This window comes from Budorcas taxicolor, chromosome 24 (assembly GCF_023091745.1).
Source record: "Budorcas taxicolor isolate Tak-1 chromosome 24, Takin1.1, whole genome shotgun sequence".
Classification (NCBI taxonomy): domain Eukaryota; kingdom Metazoa; phylum Chordata; class Mammalia; order Artiodactyla; family Bovidae; genus Budorcas; species Budorcas taxicolor.
The window spans coordinates 3,181,517-3,197,911 of record NC_068933.1 but is presented as its reverse complement, the minus strand read 5'-3'; the positions used below and the strand labels follow the sequence as shown (position 1 = coordinate 3,197,911).

Here is a 16,395-nt window from a genome sequence, read left to right as displayed (position 1 = left end):
ATCACAGTTCAAAAGCATCAATTATTTGGCGCTCAGCTTTCTGTGTATGCCAACTCTCACATGCATACATGACCACTGGAAAAACCATAGCCTTGACTACATGGACATTTGTTGGCAAGTTTGGTCATAACTTTTCTCCCAAGGAGTAAGCATCTTTTAATTTCATGGCTGCAGTCACCATCTGCAGTGATTTTGGAGCCCCCCAAAATAAAGTCTGCCACTGTTTCCACTCTTTCCCCATCTATTTGCTGTGAAGTGATGGGACTGGATGCCTTGGTCTTTGTTTTCTGAACGTTGCACTTTAAGCCAACGTTTTCACTCTCCTCTTTGACTGTCATCAACAGGCTCTTTAGTTCTTCTTCACTTTCATGGCCATGAGGGTGGTGCTATCTGCATATCGGAGGTTTTGATATTTTTTCTGGGTTCTTGATTCCAGCTTGTGCTTCATCCAACCCAGCATTTCTCATGATGTACTCTGCATATTATAAGTTAAATAAACAGGGTGACAACATACAGCCTTTTCCTAGTTGGACCAGTCTGTTGTTCCATGTCCAGTTCTAACTGTTGCTTCCTGACCTGCATACAGATTTCTCAGGAGGCAGGTCAGGTGGTCCTGTATTCCCATCTCTTTCAGAATTTTCCACAGTTTGTTGTGATCCACACAGTCAAAGGCTTTGGCATAGTCAATAAAGCTCAGTCGTGTCCGACTCTTTGCGACACCATGGACTGTAGCCTGTCAGGCTCCTCCATCCATGGGATTTTCCAGGCAAGAGTGCTGGAGTGGATTGCCATTTCCTTCTGCAGGGGATCTTCCCAATCCAGGAATAGAACCTGGGTCTCCCACATTGCAGGCGGACGCTTTGCCATCTGAGCCACCAGGGAAGCCCCTAACACAGCAGAGGTGGGTGTTTTTCTGGAACTCCCTTGTTTCTTCAATGATCCAGAGAACGTTGGCAATTTGATATCTGGTTTCTCTTCCTCTTCTAAATCCAACTTGAACATCTGGAAGTTCACAGTTCACATATTGTTGGAGCCTGGCTTGGAAAATTTTGAGCATTACTTTACTAGCATTTGAGAGGAGTACAAATGTACGGTAGTTTGAGCAATTTTCGGCATTGCCTTTGTTAGGGATTGGAAAGAAAACTGACCTTTTCCAGTCCTGTGGCCACTGCTGAGTTTTACAAATTTGCTGACGTATTGAGTGCAGCACTTTCACGGCATCATCTTTTAGGATTTGAAATAGTGCAACTGGAATTCCATTACTTCGACCAGCTTTGTTCGTAGTGATGCCTATCCTGAGGTCCACTTGACTTCACCTTCTAGAATGCCTGGTTCTAGGTGAGTGATCACACCATCGTGATTATCTGAGCCATGAAGATCTTTTTTCTATGCTTCTTCTGTGTATTCTTGCCACCTCTTCTTAATATCTTTTGCTTCTGTTAGGTCCATACAATTTCTGTCCTTTATTGTGCCCATCTTTGCATGAAATGTTTCCTTGATGTCTCTAATTTTCTTGAAGAGATCTCTAGTCTTTCCCATTCTGTTCTTTTCCTCTATTTCTTTGCACTGATCACTGAGGAAGGCTTTCTTATGTCTCCTTGCTATTCTTTGGAAATCTGCATTCAAATGGGTATATCTTTCCTTTTCTCCTTTGCTTTTTGCTTCTCTTCTTTTCACAACTATTTGTAAGGCTTCCTCAGACAGCCATTTTGCTATTTTGCATTTCTTTTTCTTGGTGATGGTCTTGATCACTGTCTCCTGTGCAATGTCACATACCCCCATCCATAGTTCATCAGGTACTCTGTCTATCACATCTAGTCCCTTAAATCTATTTCTCACTTCCTCTGTATAATTGTTAGGGATTTGATTCAGTTCATACTTGAATGGTCTAGTGTTTTTCCCAACTTTCCTCAATTTAAGTCTGAATTGGGCAATAAGAAGTTCATGGTCTGAGCCACAGTCAGCTCCTTGTCTTGCTTTTGCTGACTGTATAGAGCTTCTCCATCTTTGGCAGCAAAGAATATAATCAGTCTGATTTCAGTGTTGACCATCTGGTGATATCCATGTGTAGAGTCTTCTCTTGTGTTGTTGGAAGAGGGTGTTTGATATAACCAGTGTGTTCTCTTGGCAAAACTCTATTAGCCTTTGCCCTACTTCATTCTGTATTCCAAGGTGAAATTTGCCTGTTACTCCAGGTGTTTCTTGACTTCTTACTTTAGCATTCCAGTCCCCTTTAAAGAAAAGGACATCTTTGGGGGTGTTAGTCCTAGAAGGTCTGGTAGGTCTTCATAGAACCATTCAACTTCAGCTTCTTCGGCATTACTGGTCGGAGCATAGACTTGGATTACCATGATATTGAATGGTTTGCCTTGAAACGAACAGAGATCATTCTGTCATTTTTGAGATTGCATCCAAGTACTGCATTTGGACTCTTTTGTTGACTGTGATGGCTAATCCATTTCTTCTAAGGGATTCCTGGCCATAGTAGTAGATGTAATGGTCATCTGTGTTAAATCCACCCAGTCCAGTCCATCTTAGTTCACTGATTCCTAGAATGTTGATGTTCACTCTTGCCATCTCTTGTTTGACCACTTCCAATTTGCCTTGATTCATGGACCTAACATTCCAGGTTCCTATGCAATACTGCTCTTTATAGCATCAGACTTTGAAGCTTCCATCACCAGTCCCATCCACAACTGGGTATTGTTTTTGCTTTGGCTCCATCTCTTTATTCTTTCTGGAGTTATTTCTCCACTGACCTCCAGTAGCATATTGGGCACCTATTGACCTGGGGAGTTCCTCTTTCAGTATCCTATCATTTTGCCTTTTCATACTGTTCATGGTTATTTCACTATCTATCCATTAATCTGAGGTCCAAAATACTTCAGATCAAAGCAATGTGTTTTTGACAACTTATTTCTATGTAAACTATACATTTGAAACCCTAATGTTGTGATAATAAGAATTTGTTATCAAAAATGACAGCAATTCTTGTTTCACCTATTTCTATGTTGTTCCTCAGTCACTCAGTCATGTCCGAGTCATTGTGACCCCATGGACACAAAGTCGTGTCCAAATCTTTGTGTCCTTCACCATCTCCTGAAGCTTGCTCAGACTCGTGTCTGTTGAGTCAGTGATGCCATCCAACCATCTCATCCTCTGTTGTCCCCTTCTCCTCCTGCCTTCAGTCTTACCCAGCATCAGGGTATTTTCCAAGAAGTTGGCTCTTCAAATCAAGTGACCAAAGTATTGGAGCTTCAGCTTCAGCATCAGTCTTTCCAATGAATATTCAGAATTGATTTCCTTTAGGATTGACTAGTTTGATCTCCTTGCAGCCGAAGGGACTCTCAAGAGTCTTCTCCAACACCACAGTTCAAAAGCATATAATCTTTGGTGCTCAGCCTTCTTAGTGGTCCAACTCTCACACCATACATAACTATTTGTAAAACCATAGCTTTGATTACATGGACTTTTGTTGGCAAAGGAATGTCTGCTTTTTAATACACTGTCTAGGTTTGTCATAGTTTTTTTCCAAGGAGCAAGTGTCTTTTAATTTCATGGCTGCAGTCAGCATCCACAATGATTTTGGAGCCCACCAAAATAAATAAAGTCTGTCACTGTTTCCATTTTTTCCCCATCTATTTGCCATGAAGTGATGGGACTGGATGCCATGATCTGAGTTTTTTGAATGTTGAGGTTTTAGCCAGTTTTTTTACTCTTTTATTTCACCTTCATCAAGAAGCTCTTAGTTTCTATGAAGCTTGTCAGTATATGCTTATCATTCTGGGATCAAAACTGACAGCTGGTAGAGAAGGTGCATATATTCAGTAGAAAGAAAAAATTCTATTATGCATATGAAAATGTCCCATGTGATGCTGTTTAAGTGAAAACAACCCTGTTATAGCTAAATGAAGGAAATTACTACAATATGAAATATTGTTGAAATGAACTTTTAATCAAGGTATTGGCTTTTGAGGAAAGAGTAATACGGATGCTTCATTCTTACTGTGATACAGCATCTTGCAAATCAAAAAAGGGAAGTGCCTTAAAAAGTAAAGCCTGAATCCATTAAATGTGAAAGAACAAATGTCAGTGTTGACTTATTCAAACTGATTATCACAGAAAAGCCTGAGGTTCACACTATCCCACAAACACACATGCCTAGCATAGGGTTTTTGACATGTAAAGGTCATTGATACAGTGGAGATATTGCTACCTGAGGAATTTCAACTAGAATGTGTTTTGTGTAACAAGGTTCTTGATTGTTATGCAACTAGAAACATATGTCACCTCTCTGAAAGTTTAAAATGGTTAGAATTAGTTTCAAAATTAATCCAGCTGAAATATGTCTTTAAGTTTCTGAAGAAATAAATATCAACAATAAAAATATGCTATAATAAGTCATAGGAGCAATATCACTAAAAAGTGTGAGTTGACTTAAATGACTTCTATTTTGGATTATTAATCCAAAGATCTATTAATATAAACCAAATTTTAACTTTGAAAAATGGCATCTTACGTGAAGGTTTAATATTCCAGTCAATTTGTTCTTCTAGTGCTCTGAAGGTGGCTAATGGTCTCATATGGAAAGCCTGTGAATCTGGTCTTTTTTACTGCAGGAAAATTGCCACCAGATGGCATTTGAACTAAAGCCTCGTGGTTGGGACCATATGGCTTCCCATGTGTATGCTTGACTGGGAGATAACACATGAATACACCTTTTTCCTTTACTTTTTGGTTCATTTTTACAATAAAATGAATTTTATTATTAAGAATTTAAAAATTATTTTTAAAAGCCTCACTTTAATTCGCAAAGGCCTTTAATATACACTATCTCACTAGCTCACTGGAGCAAATGTAAGAAAATAAACCTGGATCTATAATCAATTGAGTGGTAACTCTGTCCTCAGCTCTTTCTTGGAAAATGGGTTTGACATTATCTCCTCATGGAATGGTTGTAAGGATTCAGTTTTAAATGTGTATAAATGATACTTGTAGTTTCTAGCCAAGATTAAATTGGCTTTAATTTAATCTTAAGTAAAGTTTAATTTTACATTATCATCATCATCATTCTTAGTACTTTATTTCTAATTACTTCTGATTGTTTCACTAATCTAAATCTTGTCTCTGCCAGTTTATTTGTCTATGATATCCTTTTTCATAGAAGCAATTTGTGTATACTTCTTTTGTGTTGATTGCTTCCTTTACTAGGGCACCAATCTAGCTATATAATTTGTTCAAAAAACAAATTTGTGTTGAATTTGAATTGACGATCACGAGACATGTCCTCAAAGACCAGGATAATTTTCACTACTGAACAAATCTTCTGTCCACTCACCCATATGAGGTAAAGCCAAACTATTGACACTGTGTTGTGGTGAAGGAGAGTGTAGCATTTATTGCTGGTGCCAAGCAAGGAGTCCTGATCGCTAGTGCTTAAAAGGCCTGAACTCCCCAAAGTCTTTCATGAAAAGGTTTTTAGAGACAAGGGGAGGGGAGGGGTGTTGCTGGGTGTGTGATCAACTCATGGACATTCTTCTGGTTGGTTGGTGGTGAAGTAATTGGGAGTCAGCATCATCAGCCTTCTGGTTCCAACCAGTGCGTGCTTGTGGTCAGGATGCAGTTAACCTCTTCCCTCTGGTGGATGGGGCTTTCAGTATCTTCAAAGCAGCTCAAAGGACAGCTCAAAGGACAGCTCCAAATGTTATCTGTCTCTTAGGAGGAACTGAAGGTCCTTGACTTTGTTTAATGGCTAAAGTATTATAATTTTGTCTTGCTTGACTGTTTTCCTTTCATTCTACATTTTCTCACTTCTGTAATTTAGTTTATTATTTTGAACTTGGGGAAGACTTAAGAGGCTCAAGTATTCTATGGACAAGAAGAAAGCAGAGGACATGGAGGCATCTGTCCTGGGAAGGCCTTGTAGGACCTGGCTCGGTTACAATTTAATGGGAAAAGCATGCTCCTTACTGCTCTACTTACTTCATAGGAACCTTGTGAGGGTCCAATGAGGTAGCGTAAAAGCCAACATGCTGTGAAAGAGTAATTTGATTATGTATACATCAATATAATTTCCACAGTCTTCATCTAAATTCATTCAAAGTCTTTTACAAGCTATCTGATTTGTATCTCTTCATCCACGTGTATAATTTTATATCTTACGTTACTATTAGTTAATGATGGGTCGTGAAACTACCTACTGAATATTCCAGTTTTGATTTTAAATTCTAAGATTTTAACTGAAGTGTCGTATATTTGTTAGTATTTATGACATGTGTCCTGTGATATTTGGTTAAGATATAATTTGACAAAATTAGAGTTAAAATGATGGTAAGTCCAGGAATTCTTCTCTTTTGGAAATATTTCTCTCCAGCATCAGGATCCTGCTTGAAGCAAATATATCACCATCATTCTTTGCAACTTTAAGCTTCAGTTTTGAGACGCATTAATTGCTGATGATGCTAATGGAATGAGTAGTTGAGTTTGAGGAACTAGTTTTCTTGTACATAAAGTGTCACCATGGATTTCTATCATTATCCTGTTATGCGCCTATCTCTGTTTCAGAAAATCAAACATATTTATCATTTATCTCTCATCATTTTTTTGTTATCTTCCTGCCATCTGCAAACTATTCAGACTTCACTATTTCATTCAGTGCACTCGGAGAATTCCAAATAAGCACTCTTGTTTTGAATAAGTAAGCAGCTTTGACATTATCTTTAAAAAAGACGCAGAATACTTTGAGTTGATTTGCGTGGGTTCCTTCAATCTGTCATTAACTTTTTTGCTACTGTTCCATGTGAGAAAAACAGAGACGATATAGAGGTAGATCTTTCTAAGCCTTTAAGTTGTTGATAGCCCAGCTGGTAAAGGATTTGTCTGAAATGCTGAAGAGCCCAGTTCAATTCCTGGATCGGGAAGATCCACTGGAGAAGGGATAGGCTATCCACTCCAGTATTCTTGGCCTTCCCCTGTGGCTCAGGTGGTAAAGAATACACCTGAAATGCAGAAGACCTGGGTTCAGACCCTGGGTTGGGAAGACCCCTGGAGAAGGGAAAGGCTATCCACTCCAGTATTCTGGCCTGGAGAAGTCCATGCACGATATAGTCATGGGGTCACAAAGAGTCAGACACGACTGAGTGACTTTCACTTTCACTTTAGACCAGTGTGATACGCTAAAATAGTGCAGTAAGAACCACCCTACTGTGGACTACTTCCTCTATAAACAGTGATAGCCATTCACCTTGAGGAGGATGACTTGACACAGTAATAACTGTTTCAGTTGAGCAAATGTGGGAGTTATACAGCTGATTATGGCAGAAAAAATATGGTGGAAGTTAAATTCTTTATTGAGGCTTGACACTTTATTAAAGCTAGAACACTTTTAGAAAATAAATTTTAGAGACGTTTTAGTAGACCACTGACTACAGATTTAAAAACCTGTACTGTAACAAGATGGTACCAAGAGTTACAAATTTGAAATTCAAACATGATAAGGTCCAGAGTGAAAAAGAGATGATCACTACTACCTAACAGGAAGGTCTTCCCAGAAGCATTCCTGCAGGCTTCCTCTCATGTGTCATTGAACTGAATTGAGTCACAAGACCACTATTGAAAATTTCTGGAAAGAGAGCATGTCTCCTTGATTGGATTAGACTACTCAGATAGTGGGATGGTTACTGGAGTAGTGGCCACTCTAACAAGCAAATGACTCCTTTAAAAACTAATCTGTGATTGTAAACCATCCTAGCAGAAGGAAAGACTCTTTATACACAGATTCAAAAAATAAATCAGCACACTGCACAAGAAGATTGTTATTTGTTTAACTTAAATGATAAGCATTTTTCATGTTTACAATATAGTAAGTAACTTTATGTGAAATATCTGTTGTATAGATCTTAATAGATAATTAACACTTGCATTTCATCCATGGAAATGAATGAAAGCTATCTTCTATATAAGCTAAGCGGTTTATGGCATGATGTTTTTTTTTTTTCCCATCATGCTATTAATTGTTAGTTGTCATAAAGGTGATCTTAATGAGAAAATGCTAATTGTATGAAGACTTCGTTAGTAGAAGAAAGAGTTCCAACCGAAGATTTTTGGCCTCCTCTATAAAAGTCTGTTTTTTTTAAGAATAAGAGTAGATTTATTTTAATCTAACTAAACTGTCTGAATTCTTAATAGAAATCACATGTTAAGGCATCATCATTAAAGAGCCAAATCTGTCTAATATAATGTCATTATACGGATATTTCCTGAGCAGTATCATCATGTTTCTTTCTATTACAGTAACGCAAGGAGGTGTTGCTTTGGTCTCCGACATGTGTCCAGATCCTGGGATTCCAGAGAATGGCAGGAGAGCGGGTTCGGACTTCAGGTAGGAGAGAAAGTATTTATTTCCATAGCACGTTACTTTCTAGCTCATTATAATTTCACCCTGTAGTTTTAATTATCATACCTTTTGATTTAAAGGTGCAACTTCTCAATTATCATGCAGCTATAATATCTGTAGAATTCTAAAACACATTGTGGTGGAAAATTCCAGATACTCCAGAGTCTGTTCCTTTCAGTGTATAAGCCACTATTAAAAATCCAACTTGATGGGTCTGATCAAAATTTGTGTACAAGACTTTTTTTCTGATTTTAATTTGCTACCTTCCCATATAGGCTTTCCTGGTGGTTCAGTGGTAAAAAGAATCCACTTTCCAGTGCAGGAGACACAGGAGATGTGGGTTCTATTCCTGAGTCAGGAAGATCCCCTGGAGAAGGAAACGGCAATCCACTCTAGTATTCTTGCCTGGAGAATCCCATGGACAGAGGAGCCTGGTAAGCTATAGTCCATGGGGTCACAAAAGAGTGGATACAGCTGAGCAAATAAATGACAACAACACCTTCCTATGAAAAGAAAATTGTTAAGTGTTAGTCACTTAGTTGCCTGACTCTTTTCAATCCCATAGACTTTAGCCCTCCAGTCTCCTCTGTCCATGGGATTCTCCAGGCAAGAATATTGGAGTGGGTTGCCACTTCCTTTTCCAGGAGATCTTCCTAACCCAGGGATTGTACCCTGGTCTCCTGCATTGCAGGCAGATTCTTCACCATCTGAGCCAATTCTAATGCAGTTTAGTTATTTTTTTAAAAATAGATAATGAAAAATTTAGCTATAGTCTTATAATTATTTCATTAAATAAACTTTTATAATAATGAATGTGAGTGGCAATCAATGCAGTTTATGAAGAAAATGTTATGATTCATTTTATTAGATTATGATTAGTAGAGTCTGCTTTATAGTTGATACATTATGAATAAGTAATGATTATAATAGTGATTTCTTTTTAGATTTTTATCTTTAATTAGTTCAATAAATTGAACATTCTCTAGCTTACAAGATGAATATTAGTATTAGAAGTAAGCTGCAAAGTCAAAGAGTAAAGGGGAGCAAGAGCAAGTTTTTATTCCTTATAATCTCATTATTTTTGAAAAAGAAACAGGAAAAGAGAGTTGAGCCTGCTAAAGTAAGCTGAAAATTGAATGAAATCAGTGATACATTTAGAGAAGGAAGAAGAAATATTACTCGGTGAAACTGGAATAGCAGTGTCTTTTTTTATGACTAGAGGAAATAATAAAATTGTCTGTAGAGTGGCTGTAATGAAATTGGTAAAATGAAATAAATATATATATGTGTGTGTGTGTATATATATACATGAAAAGGAAACATAAGTATAGATGTGCTACTGAAATACTTTTGACAATAGCATTGTTCTTATTTTAAATGGAATAGACAACTGGAATGGTTACAGTTGTTGACTAAACACACACACAACTTGACAGCTGTGAGTTAAGTTTTATTTGGGGCAAAATGAGGACCGTAGCCCGGGAGACAGCACCTCAGATACCTCTGAGAGACTGCTCTGAAGAGGCAGTGGGGGAAGGTCAATACATAAGATTTCAGTGAGGGGGGGAGTTCAGTGCAATCAAATGCTTACTTTACAAAAGGTTCTCTGTTAGTCACAAGGAACTGATGGCACCATGAAGGGATTTAGCATTTTTCTAGATATGAAGAGATGCAAGGACTGGGATTGTTAGGAGAGTGTGTAATTTCCTCGCTTCTGTCTCACTGCAGCAAAAATTTGAAGCAACGGATGGACCAATGTTATAGCTCAGCTTTATTAGGAAAAACAAAGGATGGTTCATCCTCTGAGGAGTGAGGGCAGGCAGACCCAAAAGACAAGAGAAGAGAGGTCCCCAGCTCAAATTTGGCTCCTCCTTTTGCATGTTGTTTCTCCTCCCCCTGGGCCTGCCCTGTGTAAACCAGGCTAGCCAGGAGGGCCATCTGCTTTACCCGAGGTCCTCACTCTGGTCCTTGGACCTTCCTTTGTTCTATTTTTGTGGGCTTTTCCCTTCTTTGTCTTTTAGCCATTTTGGACTCCTTTTCCTATTCTAATTGCCTAACAGGATCATGAAATCAGTTCCTGAAAATATCTAGCTCCCTAAAGACCAGTTCCACGGGGTGCCCTGGAGCACAGACTGCCTCACTCCACCTGAACCCCTCAGGCAGCGGGGGTGCTGAAGGCCAGCTGCAGCACAGGGTTCAGTCTCCACAGAGGCAGGTGGCAAGTGCCCATGTGGCTGCTGTTCAGCTCCTGGCGATGCTCTTGGCACACGCCAGTTTGTAGCTGACACAATTTAAATGTCGCAAATACTGAATATACCTTAAGGTGGTAGTATTTTAGTTCAGGTTCCTTTGGAGAAGAGCCTCAGATAGCAACTCTGAAGTGAATTTTTTTGTAAAAGGGCCCTCTGGTTATGGGGAACAGAGAAAATGGGATAAAGAGAATAGAAGGCTGAGCAGGAAGTCGATTTTAACTACATGTTAGCTTCCATCTCAATCCAGGGGGAATTCCAGGGCAAAATTATCCACTTTTTTTGCCCATTGCCCTTGCCTTTCATCATTGGCTTCCTACATTAGTGTCAACGAAGTTCCTGGAACAAAAGTAGGTTATAAGCAGTTATTAGCACCCCAGGGGGTTTGCTGTGTCCTTTATGTGGTGTCTTTATGGGTGTGGTGGTCAGCTAAGAAAGAAAACTACTGATTTCAAATGTAGAACAGCCATCAGTGAAAGGCATTCAGGAACATGATTAATTTTTAAATGATGCAAATAGTTCAAATTTGCAGTCTTGCTAGAACCCATAGAGCATATTTGTCCTCAGGATTCCTTTCTTATCTTAGAAGTAATCTTCTTCTTCTTTCTCCCTTACCTGGAGGTGGTGGGGGGCGGGTTGGGGAGGTGTTCTCGAGGCCTTGCTTCCAAAAAACCTTATACATCTCTCTGCTGGGTTGGAGCAGTAAATCTGCATTACTGTTTTACACACCGTCTTCCCCTACCCAACTGAAGGATAGTTAGTCCCTTTTTGTCTCTCCCTCCTTGGTGACAGAAAGGGTGGCAGATACAAAGGAACTCCAAGGGTATTTTCCAAAGCGCTTGTGTATGAGAGGAATTGCCCATTCAATACTCTGTCGTCCTTGGAACCCAGAAATTTCCTGGGTCTATTTGGTAGAGTTCTAGTTTAAAACAAAGCAAATTATCTGACAATGTCAAACTGTTCCAATTAGCAAAATATGGTAAAGAGAGCCAGAGAAACTGACAAATTTTCAAAAGTTAACAAGGAATTCAGAAACATCCAGGGCCAGTATCTATTTGCCACAAGGGCAGGAAGAGATTTACTTAGCATGTAAGGTGACTGTGCTGGCCTCTGCTCTGTCTCATCCTGAGAATAGCCTTATTCCTACAGAAGCTTACCTGAAGATGAGCCTTAGCTGCTGGAGTTTGTTGATGCATCTGGACTGGAAGCCAGGCTGGGTGTATGCCTGGCAGGTCAAAGCAGGGGTGCAATGGCTCCATCTAAAACTGTCAGTCTTTCATATTCTTAATTTTCTGGGGAATTTCTACTATGTTTAATTAATTAATTAGTTTACCTGTCTCTGAGTTTATGGCAGTCAAATAATATAACAGCTGAGAAAATTATTTGAAAGATTAAATTTTCTATAGAAGTACATGTGTGTGCATGCTAAGTTGCTTCCATCCTGTCCAATTCTGTGCAACCTTATGGCCTGTAGCCCACCAGGCTCTTCTGTATGTAGGATTCTCCAGGCAAGAATACTGGAGTGGGTTGCCATGCCCTCTTCCAGGGGAAGCTTCCCGACCCAGGGATCAAACCCGTGTCTCTTAAACATCTCCTGCATAGGCAGGCAGGTTTTCTTTTACCACTAGTACCACCTGGGAAACCCCAATAAAACACATATCATTGATTAAAAAATATAGTCACAACCTGAAAGTAAAGAGTTATTTTATTCGGTGGGAAAGTTTGGGACTCCAAGCCTGGGAGAGAGAATTCCAGTAGCTCTGAAAAAAAAAATGCTCCAAGGAGGCAGGAGGGGGAGTCAGGCCACATAACAAGTCTGCAACTAAGGGAGCAGGCAGACTGAACATCAAAGGTCTGGAATCAAGTTAAGGAATTTAGCACTGTCTGTATGGGAAGATCCAAGCCCCTCGGCTGACTGAATTCCTTCCTCTTAGATGCACCTCAGCTGTCTGGAGCCAATCTTGTTTCCTGGTTCATCTTGCTTCTTGCATTCCCCCAAGCCCCTCAGCAGTCCTGTTTTGGGGGTGGGGGTGGGGGGTGGCAGCATCCCCTGGATTGCAGTTTTGAGAACCCTCAATCACATTTGGAGGCCAGAAACCGGTGATGGCTGTGACATGTCTTGTTTATTAATATGACAGGAGATATTTTCATTTCACTGTCCTTCCCCATGCTCATAAATTCCACTACATTTGCAAGACATTTCATGACTTTTTTTTTGATCCCAGGAAACTTGGGGGTTCATCCCAGATCAAGTGAATGTCCTCATTGAAATGTCACTCTAAGTGTTAATTTCTGTATTAGGCCCATTGAGAAATAATAAAAGATTCTCAGATTCCTCTATCTTCTAACCTAATAGGATCCAGGAGATATTTCCCTTGTTACCTCTTCCCATAACTAGAATCACACTATTACAATTATTCTAAGTTATAAATCTGATCTATTTCTTGGTTATACATCATATAATACAAAAGAAACAATCTTATAAAAGAAACAGATTATAAATAATGCAGCTAATAAGGTGATTAAAGTTACACATAGGGATTTATGCCAAGCATGAGCTTTCAGAACCAAATCATCTTTTAAAACATCACCCATTACGGGATCCATCTGGTATGTAAACACAATCTTCAATTCGAATTATAGCACAGGTGCCTTCTTGAGATGCTGTAAGGATATTAAGGACCATACGATTTTGTAAAACAGCTTTTCTTATCATAGAGATCTCAGAATTTAGAAGGCTAATAGCCTAGTTGCTATCATTTAATGCCTACTGAATGAGTTTTGTCAAGGCTTCAATGTGAGAAATAACATTTTCCAATCCTACTGAAGGTGCAAAAATAGTTAAATGATCATACCAGTGAAACACAGGTCTCTTGGCCCACTGAACTGGTATTGATGGTAAATTTGCTGGAGTCACATCTAAATTTGCATGTAAGTGGTCTTGAGCCAAAGGGAATCCTGAAGTATGCCTTCCTAGCCAGCCACCAGGGTCACAGATTGGACCCACAAAGCCTTTGAATCCTGTTAGGTGCCAGCCAGTATATTTCTGGTCTTCTGATACAATTGGTTTCATATCAGTCACTGGCTTTAAGAAAAATGGTACTTTGGTAGGTTTCATAAGACACCCAGCTGGATTTTCTAGTGTTATTAGGTTGATTATCTTTGGTATGATTTAATTGTTCCCAACATAGGGGGGCCTTTAGGCTTAGACAACCATATCCTGGTATTAGTCAAATAAATCCATCCCATACTGTTTACTCTTTTTTTTTTTTTTTTACACCTGGAATTTAGCCAGTTGCTTTTATTGAGCTCTAGCAACCTTAAGGGAAAATTCATATTTATGGCCAGGGTCAGAATAAGTATGTTTGATTGGCCAAATGAATGGGCCCCATCTAGTGATATCAGTAGTAGCCGTGAAAGTGAAGTCGCTCAGTCGTGTCCAACTCTTTGCAACCCTGTGGACTGTAGCCCACCAGGCTCCCCCATCCCTGGGATTCTCCAGGCAAGAATACTGGAGTGGGTTGCCATTTCCTTCTCCAGGGGATCTTCCCAACCCAGGGATCGATCCCAGGTCTCCCGCATTGCAGGCAGACGCTTTAACGCCTGAGCCACCAGGGAAGCTCTAAAAGTACACCTCGAGCCAGCCAGGAGTTGAACCTAGAATCTTCTGATCCGTAGTCAGACGCGTTATCCATTGCATTCCTTTCTTCCAAGATAAACTTTTTAGATCCATCCAATCAGAATCTTGGAGGGGAGAAAGCCATAAAGGTAAACCAGAAGCACTGAATGTAGGTAACTGACCATAAACCCAACAATTGGACCGATTTCTAAAATTTAAATAATATCATGACAGTGATAGGAAAAAAAAAAATTTTTTTTATTCACTTGTAAGAGTCCAAGAGACCAAGAATAAAACTTATGAACAATCATATAGGTCAGGTCTGGCACCCTGGGCCAGCTGTCTACTTCTGATCTGTCTTCTTCTCTTCCTGGTGTTGGTGTTTCCGTATTATCAGTGTCGCTCTAAGGTGAGTGTGAGGTGAGCAGTTCTCTCCAGAGACGAGTCTGGTGCAGGACCTCATTTTTAGGTGGGAAATATGACTCTAAGAGTCAGTCCCCATCAGTTTTGCTGTGCATGAGCTAGTCAAAAAAACCTGGTAACGTCTGTTCCATTTAGCTTGCAGGGGGCGGAGTCCTTTAAATGATGTCTTTTTTAAAATACATAGTCTCCTGGTTGTAAGTCAGGGGATGTCTGATCTTCATCTGAGGATAAATTACTATAATAAACTTAAGAAACAAGTTTAGAATGACTTGTCAATAATTTGATTAAACCCTTGCAATAATACAGTATATCTCCCTTAAGTAACATAAGATCATACAGTCTTTTATGCAATCTCATTGGTCGCCCTGTAATAATTTCAAAGGGAGACAAATTATATTTGTCAAAGGAGTGGATCTATGTTGAGGAGAACTGATGGAATGGCCTTGGGCTAAGGGAAGAAATGCTGCTGCTGCTACTGCTGCTAAGTCGCTTCAGTCGTGTCCGACTCTGTGCGACTCCACAGACGGCAGCCCACCAGGCTCCCCCGTCCCTGGGATTCTCCAGGCAAGAATGCTGGAGTGGGTTGCCATTTCCTTCTCCAAGGGAAGGAATAAGCACATGTAATTTTAGCCAAGAGAGTTTTAATTGTTCTATTTGTCCTTTCCATTAACCCAGAAAACAGGGAATTGTAGTCACAGTGGAAATGTTGCATCATCCACCAGATTTTGCAAATTTCTTTAACAATTAGATCAGCAAAATAGGTCCCTCTCTGTCACTATGTAGTTCAGAAGGAATTCCCCAGATGGGAATTACCCTTTCTAAAGCCAATTCCCTACCAATTTTGCCTTGGCCCTTCTGCATGTTTAAAGATTTGAGTACAATGCAGTTAGGAAACTTGGATATTCTGCAGCATATAACATTTTAGTATAACCACTAGAATTACAACTCACAAAATTTTATCAGCATATGTCAAATGTTAGGGATTCCATATAAATTTTGGAATATCTATATTAATAATTTTATCTATATATTACAACCTAAAATTTATATTCAATCACTTGACAATGTTTTTGAATTAAAAATACCAAGTAAACTTAGCTTAACATTCATCCCTGAGATTTCTCAGAGATGTTTCTTTGAAGCATCCATCCAAGAGTCAGCTGGAGGCTAAAAAACACAGTTAGAATTTGACATTTTTGAAGTTTGTTAGAAATATCAAAAAGATTTAAAAAAAAAAAAAAAGGATTAGAGGTCACTGAAGCAATACTATCCATTTAACCAAGGTCACAAAGAAAATAAATATAAGTCATTTAAGGGCACAGAAATTCACAGAAAGTGTTATAAAAAGGAACACTTAAACAGAAATAAAATCCCCAGTCTTGTATTAGCTTAGTTAAATTCAATCTAAATTTAATTAATCCTGACTATGCATAAAATTTTTTCCTCAGAGTTCCTCTTCATAATCTCTAATGACTTTTTGTATCCATCTTGTCTTTCATTTTTCATCGAAATGAAATTAATGAGCCCTTTTTTTTAACTAAAATAAAATTTCATTTCTCATAACTTCTTTACTTAAAACGTACATTTTATTTCCTTTTGCATCCTGAAAAGTTACTGTATTATTTTAATAGCTTTAATTACATGTTTAAACTAGAACCCTCCACCATAAAAACTTAATTTTAGTAAAACTAAAGTAAGTAATTAATAGT

At 39.0% G+C, this 16,395-nt stretch overlaps 1 protein-coding gene across 1 annotated transcript in view; it reads left to right on the top strand.

Moving 5' to 3' along the window:
* Positions 1-16,395, top strand: part of CSMD1 (CUB and Sushi multiple domains 1) — a 1,658,099-nt gene that overhangs the window by 1,041,702 nt on the left and 600,002 nt on the right. The window contains exon 8 of the mRNA XM_052661250.1: positions 8,293-8,380. Within this exon, the coding sequence (XP_052517210.1) occupies positions 8,293-8,380 (88 nt within the window). The remainder of the gene's footprint in view (positions 1-8,292; positions 8,381-16,395) is intronic.